General features: G+C 31.5%; 3 protein-coding genes across 4 annotated transcripts; 2 read left to right on the top strand and 1 right to left on the bottom strand.

The window, feature by feature from the left end:
* Nucleotides 1-46: 46 nt before the first annotated feature.
* Nucleotides 47-5,502, top strand: LOC111294621 (uncharacterized). The gene is made up of 6 exons (XM_089742939.1): nucleotides 47-136; nucleotides 278-391; nucleotides 3,209-3,477; nucleotides 3,819-4,042; nucleotides 4,169-4,296; nucleotides 4,399-5,502. The coding sequence occupies exons 1-6, from the start codon at nucleotides 47-49 to the stop codon at nucleotides 4,567-4,569; spliced, it is 996 nt and encodes a 331-aa protein (XP_089599065.1). The 3' UTR covers nucleotides 4,570-5,502.
* Nucleotides 5,503-5,687: 185 nt separating this feature from the next.
* LOC111294192 (peroxygenase-like) lies at nucleotides 5,688-8,794 on the bottom strand. 2 transcript variants are annotated; one of them, XM_089743117.1, is made up of 6 exons: nucleotides 8,427-8,687; nucleotides 7,552-7,701; nucleotides 6,888-6,973; nucleotides 6,710-6,804; nucleotides 6,122-6,247; nucleotides 5,688-6,018 (listed from the first exon to the last, which is right to left on the bottom strand). In XM_089743117.1, the coding sequence occupies exons 1-6, from the start codon at nucleotides 8,533-8,535 to the stop codon at nucleotides 5,874-5,876; spliced, it is 711 nt and encodes a 236-aa protein (XP_089599243.1). In that variant the 5' UTR covers nucleotides 8,536-8,687; the 3' UTR covers nucleotides 5,688-5,873. The 2 variants fall into 2 exon arrangements, with proteins under 2 accessions (XP_089599243.1, XP_022743151.1); XM_022887416.2 differs by lacking the exons at nucleotides 6,888-6,973; nucleotides 7,552-7,701 and having other exon boundaries at nucleotides 8,427-8,794.
* Nucleotides 8,795-9,584: 790 nt separating this feature from the next.
* On the top strand, nucleotides 9,585-17,639 carry LOC111294022 (protein PHR1-LIKE 1-like). Its single transcript, XM_022887151.2, has 8 exons — nucleotides 9,585-9,741; nucleotides 11,614-12,111; nucleotides 12,639-12,828; nucleotides 12,928-13,004; nucleotides 13,097-13,136; nucleotides 13,312-13,369; nucleotides 16,476-16,545; nucleotides 16,905-17,639. The coding sequence occupies exons 2-8, from the start codon at nucleotides 11,635-11,637 to the stop codon at nucleotides 17,259-17,261; spliced, it is 1,269 nt and encodes a 422-aa protein (XP_022742886.2). The 5' UTR covers nucleotides 9,585-9,741; nucleotides 11,614-11,634; the 3' UTR covers nucleotides 17,262-17,639.
* Nucleotides 17,640-21,129: the final 3,490 nt, after the last annotated feature.

Raw genomic sequence — 21,129 nt, 5'->3', positions numbered from 1 at the left:
TAAAAATCTTTTTGTTGAAGATGATTCGGGAGATTATTACTGTGATATGTGCGAGACAGAAAGGAATGCAGAACATCATGTTTATTTTTGCAAAGAATGCACTTATATTGGACATATTGATTGTGTCATTCCTGAGGTAAGACACGAGCAAATAAATTATAGTCCTTTAATTAATTGTATGAGCAAATTCATGTTGAGTGTATTATAACAATTTTTTTTCCTAGTTGAATTTGGATGAAACCATGAATATTAAACTTTGTGCTTACACTATTATTAGGTTGAACCTACAGAAGAAATGTTTTCGAATCAACGAACAGAAAAGAATTTTGACAAACCAGAGATTGCTAACAAAAGGATGGAACTAAAAGGGATATTGGTTCACAATGAAAAGGTTAGTCTCAATTTACGTAATAGTTAACTCCCTTAATTAAATTTCATTGATACTTAAACTTAGATCAAATGTAAGGGTTTACCAAAAAAACCAAAATTTATTGCATAACATTAAACACTAACCAATCAATAAATTCAAAAAAGATTACTATATGTCATAACGTAAAAGTTCAACAACTTGATCGTTAGATATAAATTTAAGAGTTGTCACCATTTTTTTTTATTTAACTGTGATTTGTCACCAAACAATTCTATTCTTTTAAAGATGTCTTAAGTTAACTAAAATTACTTAAAAGAATAAAATTAATTTATTTATTAAAATTACGTTTGAGAGTTTAGTTATATATAATAAATGTTTTAACACCCCTACAACACTCATCATAAAATAGTATCAATTAATTTTAAATTATTCTAAAAATTATCTTGATTAAAATGATTTTTTATTTTTAATTTATTATTAAAATATTATAAAGAATTTTTAAGTTTTTCTCCTATTTGAAAAAATTTTTGAAAAACTTTTTTTCATTTCAAAAATATTAAAAAATCTCAATTGTTTTCTTCAAGAAGTTTCTTCGTCAAATTTATTTTAATATTTTTTGGAAAAAAAAGTTTGTTATTTAATTCTTCAATTTCCATTATTCTAATTTTCTAATTTTATTCTTTTTCTTAAAAATAAATATCAATTTTTGTCATGGAAATTTTTATCTAAAATTTTCATTTATTTGTCTAATTTTTTTAAAATCTCTCATTTAGAAATTTCTTAAAAAATCAACCAATCTTGAATTTTAAGAATTCTATAATTGGTGTAATTTTTGTGTATTTTAAATTTTTTATTTTGTTTATTCTCATTTGAAAATAAATATCAAAATTTTTTGAAATTTTTATTATAAATTTTTCGTCAATCAAGCTAAATTACAAAAAAAAAAAAAAAAAAAAAACTCTCACATGAAAAATTCTTAAAAATCAACAACCAATAATGATTTTCCAGAATTCCATCATCAAAATAATTTTCATTTATTGTTAAAATTTTTTATAAATAACATTATGAGAATAGAATATACTTAATTTATCAATTATAATTTACCGTATATACACTTTTCATCTACTTATCAAATAATTAAAACACATTCCTAATTCGAAAATCTAAACATTTAAAATAAATAGATAAGTAAAAGAAAAAATTGAAATAAATAAGATAACAAGAAATTAATAAAAGCTTAAAGAAAATAATATAAAATAAAAACTAAAAATAATTGAATATATATATATATACAAGGCAGGTGTTTGTGTCACGGGTCGAGACTCAAGTTTCGAACCCGCGCGACTTCGGGACCCAGGCATTCACCCTTCTGGCGTCCCAGATCAGCCTTCCGTCACGGTTCACACCCTTGTGAGGTATTATCCGCTCTGGTCCCCTGACCTCACGGTTTTATCTTACAAAAGGCACCTCACAAGACGGAGGTGGTGTGAACCCTTATATACCCCAGTGACCCTCCTATTATGTTCAATGTGGGATTCAGGACTCTTCCTTAAGTCCGTGACATTCTCCCGCATCCAACCTTGTGACGCCCTCGTCATGGAGGCTGATCACCCTGCCTACTTCTCTCAAGGTATTTGGCGTGGATCGAACGGTTTAGGGCTGGCTCTGATACCACTTGTCACGGGTCGAGACTCAAGCTCCGAACCCGCGCGACTCCGGGACCCGGGCATTCACCCTTCTGGCGTCCCAGAATCAGCCTTCCGCCACGGTTCACACCCTTGTGAGGTATTGTCCGCTCTGGCCCCCTGACCTCACGGTTTTATCCTACAAAAAGTGCCTCACAAGACGGAGGTGATGTGAACCCTTATATACCCCAATGACCATCATATTATGTTCGATGTGAAATTTAAGACTCTTCTTTAAATTCGTAGTATTTACAGATTGGAGCACGAGTCAGAAACTTGGATTAGGCCCTAGACAAGCCTTCTTTCTTTCTGTCTCAAAATGGTAGTGCTTCAAACTTACTTAAATAGCCAATTTTTTTTTATTCTTCACATTCTTCCATCTTCTCTCTCTTCTCTTATTTTTTCTAACTTCTCTCCGTAAATTCAACAGCATCCAAGAACAATACTGGACTAAAGGCAAAAAAAAAAAAAAAAAAATCGAGAAAATAAAAAGTCGATTCAAAATTATAATGTTTATTTTTTATTTTAATTAATTTTGGATATTAAATAAAAAATCAAAAAATTTTATAAAAATTGAACCGAACTAAATTATATATTTTTATTAATTTTATATATTTTTTAAATTTTTATAACATAAAATAATTATTTTATATTTAAATATATTAAAAATTATATTAAAATAATATATAAAAACAAAAATATTTTAAAAATCAATAAACCAAATCAAATCAATAAAATTCAATTTAAATAGGATCATATTACATAAAAATTCGGTTTTGATTCAAATTATATTTTAAATTTTCATAATTTTATATATTATTTAAAAAATAAATTAAATCTGATTTGATTTGAACTATTATCATATTAATAATAGATAACTCAGAATCCAATGAACTTCTTCCGTTGCAACTGCCTTAATCCACTTTCATCCGCCGTCCATTGGCACCGAATTGTCACCAAATTTCACCAAAAAAATCTACTTGATTCCCTTTTCCTTCCTATCCAATTAGTTTTTACAAAAAAATCTCAAGAAAACCTTGGATTTAAAAGCGAAAACCAAAATCTTCTACTACTGATAAAGCCTTTCATTGCCGACCAAATCCCCTAAGACCAAAATATGCTGTTGCCCTTGACTTAATCCTCTTCCTTTCAGAGGCAAATTGAACATGTTACTCATCAACATCCCCTAAACTACTATGAGGTAATTGAAAAGAAGGAAGATCTTCTCTGTAAGGCTTGCAATTTGGAAATTAATGGGGAAGGCTATGGCTGTGAAAGTTGCGAATACTACTTGCACAAAACATGCGCCAAATTGTCCTATGGACTGCTACACCCTCTTCACACCCAACATCCTCTCAAGCTCTTTGCTGGTAGTGAGCCATTTATATGTGAGGAATGTAGAGACTTCTCGGTTGGGCTTATGTACGTATGCTACCTGTGTAGTTTCATTGTTGATGTGAAATGTGCTACCATAAAAACGCCTAATAGCAAGAGTCAAAGGCGAAAAGAGATGGGCAGAGAATCAAAGTTGTGCCTTTTCAGCCAAGATCATGAGCTCTGCTTCCTCAATTTCAGTCTCAAACCCCAAAAAAATTTTAAGTGCAGCATTTGCTTCCTACTACTTTCGGGTCCAATCCATTGGTGCATTCGTTGTCATTATTTTCTTCATGAATCTTGTCTTGGATTTCCCAGGGAGATCCAACTCTCGTTAATTCATCCAGAGCACCCCCTGCACCCCGTTGTCAATAAAAGCCCTTATGCAGGCTGTCTTGCCTGCGTGTCTCGTTTGATAAGTATGACATCGTCTATAATTGTGAGCAGTATGAATTCTACCTCCATATTTCATGTGCCAATTCCCTAAGGCGAGCCTTAGAATCCAAGCTTCGCGAGCATCCTCTTTTCTATTTTGGAACAGAATGCCAGGAACTCTTCATGGGAGATCACGGGCATCCTCTTACCATATGTAATGGATGCAAGTACTCTCTTGGTGGTGTGCCTTTCTATCGCTGCATATTGTGCTGTCTCAATTTTCATCTAGCATGTGTCTTAATCCCGCATTTCATCAAATCTAAATGTCATATCCACCCCCTCACCCTGAGAGATTGTTTTGTAGAAGATGATTCAGGAGAGTATTATTGTGAAATCTGCGAAAAAGAAAGACTTCCAAAAGATCACATTTATTTTTGTGAAGAATGTGGAGGATTATTTGTTGCTCACATCGAATGCATACTTAACTATATGGTATGTTTAGTCCATGATCTCCTAGATAAAATTCGTCTGTCCCATAAGCGTAAAAAATTATAAGATTACAGAAGTCTGACAGAAAAATCCATGCTTTCTCAGGAGGAAGAAATTGCAGCAACAGAAGAGTCATCCTCAAATCTGATACTAGACTTTGAGAACACCCCAAGGCAGGCTGAGAACGAAGCGTCCACAGATGATTCAAAGGAGGAAGAGCAAAGCAACAATGAAAATTCAGCAATGGAGTCATCAACAGAAAGAGCAGCAGAGTGACTAATTAAGAAAGTTAGTTAGTTCTGCCCTTGCTTTCCTAGATGAAGCATAATTCCGTCAATGAAACTATCATCACTTGAAGGAAAGTACATATATATATATATATATGTATGTATACACACACACACATATATATACTTGAAGGAAAATATTGTTTCATGTCATTTTAGCATTACTACTTAAATATCTAGAGGCATGAGCAAAATTGAGACCTTTGCAGTGTGATAATTTTCTCCTTTAAAACTCTGCTCAAATGCAAATCTTTTTCAGATGATAATAGCAACTGAAACTCCTTTTCTCCTTTTTTCTCATAAGAGTAATTGAAACCTTTGAGCACCTAAGAGTAACAGAGTTAGCTGGTCCTGTTCTCCAGAAGAAGTCCATCCACGGTAATAATAAATGAAATCATAATAGATAAAGCCAGGTTCAAATAAATCTACTTCAGACTATAATAAGTTCTTAGGAAATCAAATTTAAATTACAAAAAATTTTAAATGATTTCCCTATTTATCAATAATGCAGTTTGCATTGTCAAAACATGTAATATATGTTTTCTTTATGGAGTGGACGAAACTACGCACCCTCAAATTTGTAATTGGACCTTGAGGAGAATAGAGGCAAGGCAGAGAACAAAGAATCAACCAGGAAATGGAATCGAGAGAAGAGCAGCTTAGGCAGTAAAATTGATCCTACCCTGCTGGACTGCATATCATAACTCATAGTAAGTCTCTAGGGACTAGGGAGAAACTATTAGTCCTCAAGGGAAACTATCTATTGCAGCACATCATGTTAAGACTATTAACCTGTAAAGAGAATTTTGGTGCTACATCATTTCATTATTATGTCCCAAAGAAGAAGCAAGAACACATTGCTTTAAGCTCATCAGCCCATTAGTGAGCTTATGAGATGGATTTTTTGACAGAGTTCGTCTAGGCATTAGGCGACGTTGCCGTTACAATTTTTGGTTCTTGAAGATGTAGTTTAGGATTTAGTAACAACATCATTTTTTCCTAAGTGTAATTAGGTTCGGAATTTTATCAATATTTATGTTTATGGACTTGTTCTGTACAACAGGATAATGCAATGCATGAATATTTCATTATAATAACAAAGAAAAATATGATAACATATCTCACCTTCATCAAGAAAAGAACTGCATGTAAAATTTAGATGTGTATTGTAGACAAAGCTTTCAACCCTTCAAAGCTACTAATTCATATCATAGATTAAGATAATTGCTACTTTAGCAATTATATGTAGGGCATTGTCTTCTGACTATAAGCTCTCTTGAAGCATCATCTCATCTAATAAGCCGCATCCTTTTGCATCTTGGCACAATATTCAAATAAGCTTCCATCAAAACATCGTCTCACAGCTTCCTTTGATAAGAATCCTTTTTCATCTTTTGCAAGGATGTACAGAACACCCCATTCAAACTTGCTTGCAATCCTACAGCAGCAAATAAATTGAAAGAAAAATGTTTCAGCATGCTGTGCTTCGTGTAAACTGACATTTGAGTGTACAAAAAAGCAGGTTTGAAACAAAAAGTTACCAGCCATAGAAATCAAATGCACTGCGATTTGCCTCAGTCATGCACCACAGCTCCCTCAATGAGAGCTTATCAGGCACTGTGCAAGCATATTTGCTGAATATATTCTCCATATTTGCTGGAATGAACCTGCAAGTAATATGTTTAAGTTGACAATGAATTTTATCTTCACATTTGTGACTAAATAAGCACTATCAAGGGGACTATATCCATAAACAAGGATTTGCTATATTATATTTAGTTATTGATAGAAAAAAATGAATATAAGTAGGTAAGCATAACCAGCCACTTTTAGAACAAATTTCACATGGCACAAACTTGGAAAGCATATATTCATGATGCTGATTGCAACCATGGTGGTAGAAAGGAATTAAATTCATCTCAAATGTTTTCATTTCAAAATGATGACATTTGAATAACAGTTCCTGGAACTTTGGACTTCATTTTACACTTTTCTTTTGCTTTATTAAACCAAATTTTGAAGCTCATTTTTCACTTCAAGAGGAAAAAATAGAAAGACAGAAAAAAAGAGGAAAAGATCAAGAAGAAGTTGTCATCATGCACATTGATGTCATGGACCAATCATCTTACCTTCCCTCTGTATCATAGGTTCCTGAATCACTTCCATGCCTTGCCTTATGTATGTTTAGTATGTATATTGGGAAGAAAGGTGAGGGTATCCATGTCTGTAGGAAGACAAAGTATAATAAGTTGCTGAAACAGTGAAACAAGCAGCTTTGAAGTGGGAAAGACAAATTCCAGTTCTTACAGGAAGAGTAGGATAGCTCATAGTCACATGAACAATGATAGTGAAGATGAAAGCGGCAATCAGATTGAAACCAATAGCACGAAATCCTTTAAACATAGGAAAGTTAAAGGACTTATGAGTTGTGACTTGTAACAACCAGCGAACTTGACATAAATGATTTTCAAATAACCACTATGATGATATCTTGTTCAAACAAAATCAAATGGATAACAAGCCTAACCCTGTTGAATATTAGAGCTTGGATTTATTATGAACGCCCCAATAAGAGGAAGAGGTCCAGCTAAGTCCAATTGAATTCATCTGCACCTAGTTGAATCTGACTCAATATTGTATATATATAATCCTCTATTCAAGCCTCCTCCATTTCTACTTAGTCTTAGCATCCTACCAAGACATTAATGGACCCAAGCATAATTCTTCATTATTTAACCGCAGAAAGCCAATTAATAACCAAAGTTTAGTCTCTGGATTATATTAAGTTAATATTTTCATACCATCTCAATCCAATAATTCAAGTTCCAAAACCTGATGGTACGCTGATGGCTTTTTGATTCAGTAAAACTTTGGGTTATAAACTGTAATTCAACTGCTATTTGTCCTTCAATTTATTGCTTGCTCCTTTCCCAGAAAATGAAAAGGGAACTTTCAGTTGCATGTGACACACCTCTTAGTGTCTCCCAAGGGTAGATTATACCATCACCATTCTCGTCGAAGAAGGCAGCATGCTGCTGAAGCACAGACATGTCACAATGCTTGTGGCCCCATGTTCCATTCACATTATCCACATCAGGTGCAGCCATGGCTCGAGCCAAGTCTAAAGAAACACAGAAGAGGATATTTAGAAAAATTTTAGCCCTTTATGCAGTGTAATTTTTTGTTTAATTTATTGATCAAGTTGGGGTCCTCCTCAAAATAGAGCTTCCAGGATAAGTATCAATCCCACTGATACCAAAATGCTCAAATTCCATTCTTAAAAACATTCAGAAAATCCCACCTTCTTTAACAGTAATTAATCTACCTTTCTTTTTGTTTTTTTTTTTTTGCTTTTGCTCTCACAGTTGGCAATAATAATGAGATTCAATCCCCAATTCTTCCCTCAGTCTACTGATTTTTTGCTAATCCGCAGTTCAAGTTCATCTAAGCAATAACAATTTCAAAATATATTGTGATGGAAAGCTTCTGAGGCATAAATTCACACTTTTCCCTCAAAAAATCAAGACCTCTATTTCAAATCCCAAACTCCAAACCTATTAAACTGTCTTAAAAAACCTTAACTTTCCCAATTTTTTATGTCCCCTAGCTAGGATCAGATGATCAGTCGAGGTTTCCAGAGATAGGTCTGTTTCTTAAAGTAGCAGACTATTGCCAATATTGATAAAAACAGAAACAACTCATTCATACAGAAGCTTCAATCTAACCCAACAATCAAAGGGTAATGGAACTTGAAATTGAACGACCATTACAAGAAATAAACAGAAACAAATAGAAAAAAAAAAAGAGTTAATTTCGAAGAGAGAAAAGGGAGAGATAGAAAATTACAGGGTTTTGGAAGCTTAATATCAAGATCACTCCTGACTTTCCTCTGTGCAGTGAGAGGTGCCCTCTTAGCCACTGTTTCCATGGCATGCTTTGATAACTCTTTCGCCATATCTTTGCAAACCAGAGAAGCTCTGTCCTTTCACAAGAGAAAAACACTTGTTTTATGTTAATTTTACATATATAGAAGAAGTAAAATGGTGAAGAGAGAGCACAACGAACTCCAAACGACTCGCAGGCCACCTCGCTAGACATCAACATGGGTGGACGTAAATTTGTACGAGGAAAATTTGGATGTCCCCAAGCAAAGTGTAACAAACATACCAATTGTTAAGTTTTGTTATTACAACTAATATTCGTTACACTTGAACTACAAAAGCAGTTCCTGGCAAAGAAAAAAAGGTTATTTGTTTAATTTACTAACTTATTTTATTTTTTTTATTGAGTACATGCCAATTTTCTAATTTTGTATAAATTTTAAAAATATAAAAAATTTTAAATTTTTTAAGTAATTTTAACTTTACTTTAATTATAAAATATAATAATTTATTTTAAAGATATTTTATAAAATGTAATAGAATGGGAAAGTTTGTATGGAGTACTTTCCTATGCTTTTCCTTATTGTTTGACTAAAGGATGCAATTGATTTTAGCTTCAAATTTTGTCCTCATTTGAAAAGTACAAGGAAAAAATACCATACTAATAACTTCTGTCATTGTAGAATTTACTGCCATAGAAGGAAATTGAAGTTTGTGAAAATCTAAATTCCAAAAATGATAAACTCTACTTACACCCCTTGAATTTTATCATTTTTACAAATAAACCCTTGTGAGTTTTGGAAATTAGTGATGGCAAGATTTCATTCTCTTATTATAAAGGTCACAAATCACAATGCAATTTCACGGGATAAAAATTCTAACGATATTTTTATTATATATTTAAAAGAAATTATTTTTAATACTTGAGCATATTTATTTAAAATGCAAGAGGAATGAATGGAATTATAGGGTATTTCTTGTAAAAATGAGAAACCAAAGGGGCGGAAATATGGTTTTCGCTAAAAAAAGAAGCACAAGTACGAAGTTCGTTTCCTGCTTCTTGTAATAAAATTCTTGTCTTTGTTAAAACCGAGAAGAAATGAGATAAAAAAATAACAAATAAAATAAACAACGCCACCACATGTGTTAATCAAGGACGAATATTTCATTCCTATGTTGTTCTCCTCTCTGCTTTGGTACTTTGGCTTTTTGGCCTCCAACATATCAGCTTTTCTAACTTCTCGGGGGTTTATTCGTTCTTGATTTCAACATCATTCCAAGTAAGATTCTTTGATACCCTTTGTGAATTTTTTCTTTTTTATTTAAAAATTGTTGCTTTTATATATTGACCATAATTTAGATTAAGCTTTGATACCCAATTCTTAAAAGAGTTTCTGTTGTTGAATTTGATTGTTTTTTAGTTAGTTGTGCTTAGTTATGAATTGGGTTGTTTGTGTTTTATATTAGTAATAGGCTGATTTGTTGGGTTTTTTGTGTTGTTGGTTTGGTTTAGTATGGCTTGGTTATTGGGAGAGCTTTGTGTTATTGGTTATTTGCTTTCTGACATGTTATTAACGTTTTTTTCTAAGAATTTTATTGATTGAAATTCTGTTTTCGGGTGGTGGGGAAAGTAGTCACCTTTTTTTGTGTGTAATTATGATTTGAGCAAGTGAAAGATGATGATTTTATGTGATTTTACTTGGGATGTTCTTGTTGTTATTCTTTTAACTTTGCAGAGTGCTAAATGATTCTACCGGTGATTATCTGATCCTGCACCTTAGTTTACTGATTGTGACTCTCATAGACTTTGAAATTTTTGTTTTTCTTTTTTACGATGAAAGGGATTTTATGTGATTCTTGTCTCACTTGAGCTTGAAATGGATTTAATTGGACAGTGGATTTTGGTTGGTTTGTGTCCCACTAATACTTCTGCATTCTTTGATTTGTCAAAAATCAATTTCTTTGCTTGTTTTGGCAATTTTGCTTCCATTGATATTCAATTGTTGGCCAAGAAATTGTGACTCTTTTTATGTGATTTTTCTTTGGACATGAACATGAAATGGATTTAGTTGGATAGTGGATTCTGGTTGATCCACATGCTAATTCTTCCTTACTTTCCGTTTTTCCAAAATCTTACTAGTTTACAGTGATTCTGCTTCCATTTTTACAGATATAAACTTGTTGGTCAAGATATAGGGATTGTTTTAGTCAAAATCACTTCCGTTGTTTTTATGTTGGTTCTTTACTTATTTATATCATTTTATGACAGAAGTAAAAGAATTGCATTCCTTTCCTCCCGTAGTTTTCCTTTTTGTCTTCGACTTATTGATATGGAATAACTGGAGTGGTTGTAAATACTGAAAAGATTCAAATTTATATGAAAAACCATTGTGATGGTTTCTTTTTGGGTTGGGGTGAAGTGAAACTGCTGTGACTTGAGATGCTTTTTCTCATTTATTTTGTATGTACTAGAAATCATTTTCTAATGTTCGTGCCATCATCATTTGCAATTCATGGTTCATGATCAGCAATTGAACATGGTTTTACTGTTATTTAATTTAATAGGACAAATGTGTTTGGCCAGCTGCCTATGTTATCAAAAGAATACTTGTCCCCGTTGAACTAAAAAATGTAAAATATATGGGAAATTGTAGAAAATAAATATCGTATAAACAAATTTTGCTAGTTCGAAATGCTGAGTCTGTTGAATTTCTGGCGATGTTAAATCGCCACTCCCTTCTTTTCTATCAAACTGAATGTCTTTGGACTTCCTTTTTCAGAATACCAATCTCACCTCTTTCTTCGCTGGTAAACTTAATTCATAAGGAATAAGAAATATGGCTCCAAGCACTTAGTAAGTTAGTTTAGGTTAGTTTAGGATAAATCATTCATTCTTCCTTCCTTTAAATTATAGCCAATAATTTATTTGATGAATATGTCTGCAAAGTAAGTTTAGAGCCGCTGAATCCAAGATTGTTGAATTTCTTGATATTTGATGTTAAACAGCATCTTGCTTTGTTTATTCAGGTTGTTGATATTTAGGCATAAAATAGCTGATAAAGGTGAACTCAGGTCTCTGACACTATGACTTCATCTTTTCAGCTATTCCTACTCCGTTCAAAGAGACATATCAATTGCCTGGTTCTTTTCAGGTTTCCTCAGGAAGGGAAGTGATGAAGAACTCTGAATCACCTCAAGAATCTTCATTAGCTCCCAGCAATGGAACTCCTGGGAATTCGTTTTCACGTGCTTCCATAACCACCAAGGATATGCATGCCTCATCTCTAGCACATGATCGACACTCTCAAAATCCTGAACTCATTTCTCAGTCATCAAGGGATTTAGAATCTTTGCCACCAATAGATTCTTCATTTTCAGAACAGTCCACAGCTTTGACTAATCACCTGAAGGAAAATAAGGATGTTTCTTGGTGTCTAGATCGGCTTCAAGACTTTCTTGATTTGCCTGAAAATGTTCCTGGTCCAAATGGGCTGGTGGAAAGCAGCACTGGTGTCATGGCATATGAGGACCACAATAAGAGAACTGATTGGCAGGAGTGGACAGAGCAGTTGATCTCTGCTGATGATGCTCTGGATCCAGACTGGAGTGAGTTTCTTGGTAATACCAACATCTCATATCCCAAATTGAAGGTATGTTCCTAACTTGTATTTAGATAGGGTTGGTGCAGAAACATCTTAAGTGGCTTTTGAGGTTTATTCTTTATTTTCTTTGGAAGATTATCAGTTTATTCCTTTTTATTTACTGGTTTTATGATTCTCGAGGTGGTACAATCTTGCCACTGCTGCTATAACAACAAATTAATTTGTAACTGTTGAAACTTTCTTTTTTTAGAAACTATATAACATCTGATTATCTTCAGAACTTTTAACTACCAAAAATCAACTAAGTGATAAATTTTTATGCTATTTCATAATTAGCTACCAGCAACATTTTCCTTTGGCATAAAAGGACTTATTTGTGGATGAAAAGCCCATTTAGCCTTTGGCTTCCATAGAGGATAAGGTCTATCTAGCCAAGTTATTGATCTGCCATCAGAAGCTTTGTTTGATATTATTTTTGTATTGGAATATTAAGATTAATGAATTTTGTGAGCTGTGTTTTCTTTTTTGTGTTTTTCGTTTCGTTTGTTTCATGATAAAACTAAAAAATGTATCAGGTGCTGAAACCTTCTGGTGATATCTCAAACAAACAGCCACAGTTTCATCAGAATAAACCTGCACCACATGGAGAATTTCCTAGTGAGGCTTACACATCATCTACTGCTCCTCAAAAGCCCCGTATGCGTTGGACACCTGAGCTTCATGAGGCTTTTGTGGAAGCTGTTAATAAGCTGGGTGGCAGCGAACGTGCGTACTTCAACTCATGTTGTAAATTTTCATCTCATTAGCATGTAGGCAATTATTTATATATATCATTTGCTAATTTTTGCTAATTTAAACTTACAGGAGCTACTCCAAAAGGCATCTTAAAGCTCATGAATGTTAAAGGCTTAACAATCTATCATGTTAAAAGTCATTTGCAGGTCTTTATGTAATCTCATCTTATTGATCCTTTTAACTACTTTCTCAAACAATCTTATAAATTTACTGGAATAGTTTCTTATACTGAATCCAGAAATATAGAACTGCCAGATGCAAGCCAGAACCAGCAGAAGGTAAGACAACTAGAATACTTTCAACTTCATTCCACAGTATTTTCTTAATATCATTTGGATTTTTTCTTGTCTCACAATTGTCTGCATAGGATACCATTCTGTTGTTACCTTGTATCTCCTTCCATTTGCAATGCGAGACAACTGGTTAAAATGTATTGTTTGCTTTTCGTTTCAGGAACATCAGAGAAAAAAATGGCTTCAATTGAAGAAATGAAATCCTTTGATTTGAAGTCGTAAGTAACTTTCTTTTTCCTGCTATCTTGAAATAAAGTTTTTCTAACCTTTTGCTTATGAATTTTGTTCTATTAAAGTATAATTTATCTGGTGTTATGCTTCAAGAAACAATTGCAAATTTGAGTTGGAATACGTAGTTCTAATCTCATGTAGGGTTATAGTTAAAGCTTAATCAACCATCAACCTTTTGATTGGTAGCTTGGTTGCCTCTTATAATATTGAAACTGAAAACAGAGATGAAAACAATGTTCTTTGAGTGTAATTTTAGTAACAAGAATCCCCAAATATTTAGAGGAATTGACATGTACAAAGAAACCCACAGAATCAAGACACAATCATCCAAACATAGAAACAAATAAAAGACCAAAAGTATAAATCCCAACAATATCCCAACAAATGAGGAAATTGATCCTAATTTGATACATAATCTGTCAACACTCCCCCTCGAGTTGAAGAATAGATATTTATTATTCTCATCTTGTCAATGAGAGTCTCAGAGCTCAGTTTATGTAATCCTTTTATTAGGACACCTGCTACTTGTTGCTTTGTAGGAACATAGGTCATATAGATCACTCCCATATCAATCTTTTCTTTGATAAAATGCCTAGCAACTTCCACATGCTTTGTTCGATCATGTTGCACCGGATTATGAGCAATAATTATAGCAGCCTTGTTATCACAATACAGTTTCATGGGATATTCAGCTATCATTTTCAATTCTCCGAAAAGTCTCTTCAACCAGATAAGTTCACAAGTTCCTTGTGCAAGAGCTCTAAAATCTGCTTTTACACCACTTCGAGCAATAACAAACTGTTTCTTGCTCCTCCATGTGACAAGATTACCCCAAACCTTCATACAATACCCAGAGGTGGATTTTCTGTCTTCAATTGATCCTACCCAATCTGCATCTATAAATGCTTCCACATTTCTTTGTTCATTCTTCTCGAACAACAAACCCTTACCAGGTGTGGCCTTCAAGTACCTTAAGATTCCATACACAGCTTCAAGATGCTCCTCAAAAGGGTTGATTTTCAAAGAATGTGACATATAATGAGACAAATGTTTGTTTCGTGGATGGACAATAGCACTTATACCCTTTTTGAGTAGGAGAGTACCCAATAGAGGTACATTTTATAGCTCTAGGTTCTAGTATGGACTTTTGTTGTGAACGAAAGATGTGCAACCAAAGACTTTTGGGGTTAAAGAAGCAAACAACCTAGTTTGTGAATATGATTCAAGTAATAAAGGTGTTTTGAAATTGAGAACTCTACCAGGAAGTCTATTAATCAGGCTGTTAAAATAGCATCCCAAAAAAAAACTTAGGAACATTATTGGTAAACAGATAATGCGAGCAACTTCTAATAGGTGACGATTTTTACGTTCTGTAACCCCATTTTGTGGGAAGGTGTTAATACAAGAACTTTGGTGAAAAATCCCATTTTCTTTTAAATAATAACCAAAAATTGAATTGAAGTATTCCCTCCTATTGTCTATGTGGAAAATTTGGATTTGGGCTTGAAATTGTGTTTGAATCATTTTGTGCAACAGCTGAAAAATTGCCTTAGCATCAAACTTGTCTTTTAATAAGTAAACCCAACAAGCTTATGGGTGATTATCTATAAAAGTCATGAACCACCTAATTCCAGTTATGTTATTTTCTCGTGAAAGTCCCTAAGTATCACCATAAACTAAAGAAAAAGGTTTAGAAAATCTATATGGATGACTAGGATAAGGAACATGAGTATGTTTGGCAAGTTGACAAGTTTCACAACAAAAGGAATGGACATCATTATTCTTAAAAAGATAAGGAAAAAGAGTTTTTAGATGTGGAAAACTAGGATTTCCTAATCTATTGTGCTTCATTAGAAACAGAAACAGATTCACCACATAGAACCAAAGTTTGTTTATTCACTTATTGAGGATCCTCAAGGTAGTACAAGCCTTCATGCTGCTTAGCATTGCCAATTATCCTCCCCGAAAGTAAATCCTGAAACTCACAATATGAAGGATAGAACTTAGCCACACAATTCAAGTCCATGTCAATTACTAATAGACACTAAATTACATGCTAAAGTAGGAACATGCAAAACTAAAAATAGTGTCATATTAGAAACTTTAATGTTTTCTTTTCCAGCAACAGAGGATAGTGATCCATCAGTGATACGAATCTTAAGGTTTCCAGAACATGGATTTTATGTTGAAAATCCAGTGCTATGGTCGGACTCCTTGGAATCTATAATCTGACTTCTTAGAATCTGATTTTGCACCCAAAGTAGAGAGATAATTACCTTTTTGTGCAATTGTGCACTTTGGAGTAAGTGCAACAATTGGTTCAGAAGTCACCTCTGATCTACTCTCTCAAGAGGCACCAGTTATGGCTGTTTTGGCCCTTAAAAAAGAAAAAACAAGAGCAAACCTTGCTCTGATACAATGAAAACAGAGATAAAAAACGATATTCTCTGAGTGTTATTTTATTGAAAAGAATCTCCAAATATATAGAGGAATTGATATGTATAAAGAAATGCACAGAATCAGGACACAATCATCCAAACATAGAAACAAATAGAAGACCAGATATATTAATCCCAACAAATCAAGAAATCGATCTTGATTTGATACATAATCTGTCAACAGAAACATATGACATTTAGAATGGAAGTCAAACTATAACAGAAAAACATCATTTTAGCACTGTGAGATTCGGCACTAACTATTTGTCTCATTTCCTGTAAAAAGGTTCGAGAATATCCAAATGATGTAACTTAATTTTTTTTCAAGTTCTGCCTAAATATAAGTCATGTTTTATTCTTAAAAGTAAATCTATTCTCAATCAATGAAACCAATTCATATAATATGCGTTTTGCACATCTGGTTATTTGCTTCCTATGTGTAACTAACCAGGTTTTGCAAGTATTGTCATTCATGCATCCCTGGATTCTAGAAAGCATGACTGTGTGATTACCCTATATTTTATCCTACTGTCAACTTCCAAAATTAGATGTCTTTGTGGAGGCTTAATAACTTTAGCTACTAGATTTGTTTTTGTACTGTTTGAAAATCCTGAATAAATAAGCTGATTTTGGGCTTTAATTTTTGAAATTGCAGGAGTATAGGAATTACTGAAGCATTGAAATTGCAGATGGAAGTTCAGAAGCAGCTCCATGAACAACTTGAGGTAAGCTACTGGTGGCTAAGCATTAATTTTTTTGACTTTCACTTGCAGATTAGCCAACACAATGCATGGATATGTCTTCTTTCCTATATAATAACTTCTTTTTCAAGCTCTCCACCTTAATATATGGAGTTCTTAGAATAAGCTAGTACTTGGTTTCAACATTGTTACTTGGACTCTTCATTTTCCAAACATACCCATTTGGAAACTGGGAAGCATGTGGTGAGAAGAAATGGCTTTTGATTATTGTTTGATAATCCTGGTGAACCCTTTTTGATGGCGTTGAAGCTACCAGTACATGTTATTCATGGACTGAAATAATGCACGCATATTTTCTGATGCCTCATACATTTTTCTTCCAGATTCAGAGAAAGCTGCAGTTGGAAATTGAAGAACATGGAAGGTATCTGCAGATGATGTTTGAGAAACAAAAAAAGATAGAGGATGAAAAGAGTCGAGCCCCCTCTTCTTCCCTAGATGACCCTCCTGCTCCAGGCTCAATTTACCCAACTTGTAGGAGTGATAAATCAGAAGACTTGGAGCTAGTTCAGACAAGAACTGGGACTGATACAAGAAATGCTAGCACCAAAGAGGAAGAAAGTTCCCAGGATGTAAGCAGGAAGCAGAAGGCATTGGAATCAGAAACGACTGACCATGTAGAGATAAATGACAACGAGTCTGGTTCCCCACTCTCAAAACGAGCTAGAACAGAGAAATAGCAGAATTCTTGACTTCGCATCTGATAAATCATCTTTCTATAGACCACATAGCATTGCTCCTGGAGATGATGTTCTAATACAGATAATTATGCTGACAGAAATCAGGAGTTTTTGAAACATTTTAGATCTTAGATCGATCTTTTTGTGAATACTCAATGGGTGACCATATGTGATATTCTTTTCATTTTGAAAGAATCACAGGCTTTACTTTTGGTTGTTAACCTTCTAAATCTAAAGCATTTGCATTGAGAAGACTAATTGGCTTTATCTTGCTTCTGCATTGTCTTATGGTCATGCTTTGTAATTAACTAATACTGTAAGTAATGTGTATTACATTGGGATTTTTACAGTGATATCAAGAAAGTTATTCTTGGATAAGTTCCATATAGTTGATTTTTTAGTACTTGAAGCTATCAAGATTTGGTACTGGAAGGACATTGAGTCCTCTGCCTTGTGAGCAGCTCCACTTAGCAATCCAGTCCGCAGCCTTGTTCTTTTGCCTAGGGATGTGGTTAAGGGTCTAATGCCAATCTGGTTCCGGGATTGTTTTCATTGCTTTAACCAGAGGGTGAAAGGGTGGTTCAAAGAGTCAGATTCATTCTGGAGGAAATCAATATTATTTTGCAATTCAAGCAGCCAAAATCTTTGAAAGCTGACAAACCAATTAGTTATTTTCGTACAAAACAATGTAGACAAGCTAAGCAAGACAAGCTTGTCATCCAAATCAGGAATGATTTAGAGAGAAGTCCAGGAGGATCTTCAGTTCTTCACTAAAAAATCTAATGTTAACCAAAAAAAACAAACTAAGCAACAGATAATCCAATTTTTAATAAAATAGGAAATTTTTTTAGAGCAAGTTAAAGGAGTGAATCATATTCTAATTTGTAAAATAAAAATAGAGTGCCAAATTAATTTCTTTTAGATATTTTTGACAATCGAATTAGAGTTACTTGATTGTCAAATTTAATTGATGCCTTTATATATTAGGATTTATAAAGTGAAATAAATAGTGCACCTAAAGATCTTTGATAATCTTTAATATAATTTCGATAATTTTTTATATAATATTAATTATTTTTGTTATAATTTTGATATTTTTATTTAATTTTAATAATCTTTTATATAATTTTTTAATCTTTGATTTTTTGAAATTACTTTTTAACCATTGATTTAATTTTGATTTAATTATTACAAAAATTATCAAAGTTATTGTAAAGGTTATCAAAATTATATTAAAAGTTATTAAAATAATTAGAAAGGTGATAAAAATGCTTAAAAGTTATAAAGATTATTACAAAAATTATCAAAATTATATGAAAATTATCAAAAAACTTACAAGGTTATCAAAATTTTTTTAAAACTTATAAAAACACTATAAAGTTGAGAAAATTATTACAAATATTATAAAAAAATACAAAAAGGCTATCAAACTTAAAAAAACGCTTCAAAGTTGAGCAAATTCGCTACAAAAGTAAAAAAATAAATAAAAAATGCATTAATTATATACATTAAAAAAAATGTAGACTAATGTTTCTAAATGTTTCTTAACAAATTAGAATTATATTCATTTTATGTATCCAATCTTTAAAAATAGATTATTGAATAATATTTAAAAACATTTTAGTGGAGAGATAAAATTATAAATATTATCATCAGATAATTAATTTAAGTTATAAAGAAAGTGTACTTTTTTTTATCGTCTGTTTTTAAATTTATTAAAAAACTTTAAAAATATAATTTTTTATGAACATATTTGAATCGAATAAAAAAATATATATTAGATAAAATCCAAAAACTTTTTATCATTAAATAAAATGGAAATGTTTTATTGAATAATATTAACCATCGTGTGCCCTCCCCTTTATATTTGAATTACGACATATGCGATTGAGTATTGGAAACTGGCATTGACCTCCTCCACTTACCAAATAAAAAAGTCTTCGAGTAACATCCAAAGAGTTATAGTTTAATTTAAACTCTATTTCCCATATCTCGCATCCTGCGTTGCATACGATGTTACAGCTTGATTATCTTTTATTTATTTATTAAATAATTTATGTTTAATAATAATAATAATAATAAAAGCTATCAATACAGTTGTAACATAGCAAACTTTACTTATCCGAATTTCTTTTTGAAAAGATGTGAGCAATCTTAACCCAAACTAATAGGTTCTTTATATATCCTAAAATTCAAATATACAGTCAATTTGATCAATTTTATTAATTATTATAATTTGATAAATTTAATAATAAAAAAATATGAATTATTTTAAATAATAATTCAAAAATATAATTAAGATAAATTTAGAGATGTTAATAGATAAAATATAGACAAGGTAGAATATTTTTCATTCTCATTTTTAGATTTTTGTATTATATTCATCAATGTATCTATATCCTATATATATTTAAATTTATTTTTATTTTCATTTCTACGAATATTTAATGGATATGAGTAATCTTTATACCCATTACTTTTAATAAAAAAATTAAAAACTAAATTTTTTTAATTTTTAATTTTTATCTTGTATATTTATATAATTTTTTATAAATATATATTAACATATATTTTTCCATAAAAATATATTAATTTTAATTAATCTAAAATAATAATTTATATTATTTAATAAAAAAGTTATATATTAAATATATATAAACATAAATATAACGTATGAATACGGAATAAATGTTATATTATTCATTTTCATTCTCGTATCTAATAAAAATTTAAAATCATATTTATTTTTATTTTCATACTCACAATGAGATACCTTTCGTTATCTACATTCGAGTGAAAAATTAAATTTATTTATTAAATATAAATAAACTTAACATCCTTAAATAAATTTATTTTAAAATATTAAATATTTTTCTACCAAAATTTAGGTGGATGAATAGATAGATCAGAGTAAAACAGATTTCCTAGAGGTTGGGTTCTCCTCCATAATTAAGGTTAGAATTTAGGAATAAAACAGTAAAAAGAAAAAGGTTGCATTTTTAATATTGGAATACATATTTTAAAATAACAATAAGAGGTTTGTTAGGTAGAATTGGTTTTTTTCATTATAAGTGGTTTTAAATTCGAGCTTAAGATGAATTTTTGTTAAAATTATTTTAAATATATGATTTGTAATAATTGTTTTTTAGATTGTCAATACCATACATTTTATATTTATCTAAAAAACTAAAAAATTTATTTATTTCTAAATTTATTCATAATATATATATCTAAATTTATTTATAATTTATTCAAATTTTTTTAAAATTTGAACATTGAAAAGAAGAATAGAAAGTTTATTCCAATCCTAAATCTAAAATCAATATATATTTAAAATGTAATCGAATCTATTATTCAATTTTTACTGATATTCTCATTAAAATTACTGTCTTAAATTATTTTATATTTATTTAATTTAGATCTAAATATTTAAAATTAAATCAACTAAATTTAAATTCTTATCAAACCGTTGAAAATATTTTTTATTTTTTATTTTATTCTAATGACAACGTGATAACATAATTAAAATTCTTTGTTTTGGATTGACTTTTTGATTAAACCAATCAACGGCTGTGATTGAAGGATAGTAAGATTACTCAATTATACATGATTATAGCTTAAGGCATAAGATGTTATATTACAAACATTATTATACCACTAATCTTTATAAAATATTGAAGTAAATAATTTTTTATTTAATAATTCCATAATCTTCTTTGCTTCTTGATCAATTAAAGCAAAACTCCTAGTAAGAGATTTATTTATTATTTTTTTTTATAGCAATAATAATTGAAGTAGTGCAATTATTCAACTGCCCTATCTACTATAAATTCCATCCTATTTAATAACTGCACATGAAATTATATGA

The sequence above is a fragment of the Durio zibethinus genome, chromosome 14, assembly GCF_047325235.1.
Source record: "Durio zibethinus cultivar Kanyao isolate XHJ-2024 chromosome 14, ASM4732523v1, whole genome shotgun sequence".
In the NCBI taxonomy this organism is placed as follows: domain Eukaryota; kingdom Viridiplantae; phylum Streptophyta; class Magnoliopsida; order Malvales; family Malvaceae; genus Durio; species Durio zibethinus.
Note: the sequence above shows the minus strand (reverse complement) of the source record. Positions and strands in the feature narration are given on the sequence as shown.

Excerpts from the sequence above, each read along its gene's own strand:
- LOC111294621 (XM_089742939.1), top strand. The coding sequence starts at position 47 with ATGTGCGAGACAGAAAGGAATGCAGAACATCATGTTTATTTTTGCAAA. Across the intron at positions 137-277 it reads TTGATTGTGTCATTCCTGAG|GTTGAACCTACAGAAGAAAT; the intron begins GTAAGACACGAG and ends CACTATTATTAG. Across the intron at positions 4,043-4,168 it reads TGGATGCAAGTACTCTCTTG|AAGATGATTCAGGAGAGTAT; the intron begins GTGGTGTGCCTT and ends ATTGTTTTGTAG.
- LOC111294192 (XM_089743117.1), bottom strand. The coding sequence starts at position 8,535 with ATGGCGAAAGAGTTATCAAAGCATGCCATGGAAACAGTGGCTAAGAGG. Across the intron at positions 6,805-6,887 it reads TGAGCTATCCTACTCTTCCT|ACATGGATACCCTCACCTTT; the intron begins GTAAGAACTGGA and ends GTCTTCCTACAG. Across the intron at positions 6,019-6,121 it reads GCATTTGATTTCTATGGCTG|GATTGCAAGCAAGTTTGAAT; the intron begins GTAACTTTTTGT and ends TTGCTGCTGTAG.
- LOC111294022 (XM_022887151.2), top strand. The coding sequence starts at position 11,635 with ATGAAGAACTCTGAATCACCTCAAGAATCTTCATTAGCTCCCAGCAAT. Across the intron at positions 13,005-13,096 it reads ATGTTAAAAGTCATTTGCAG|AAATATAGAACTGCCAGATG; the intron begins GTCTTTATGTAA and ends TACTGAATCCAG. Across the intron at positions 13,137-13,311 it reads CAAGCCAGAACCAGCAGAAG|GAACATCAGAGAAAAAAATG; the intron begins GTAAGACAACTA and ends TTTTCGTTTCAG.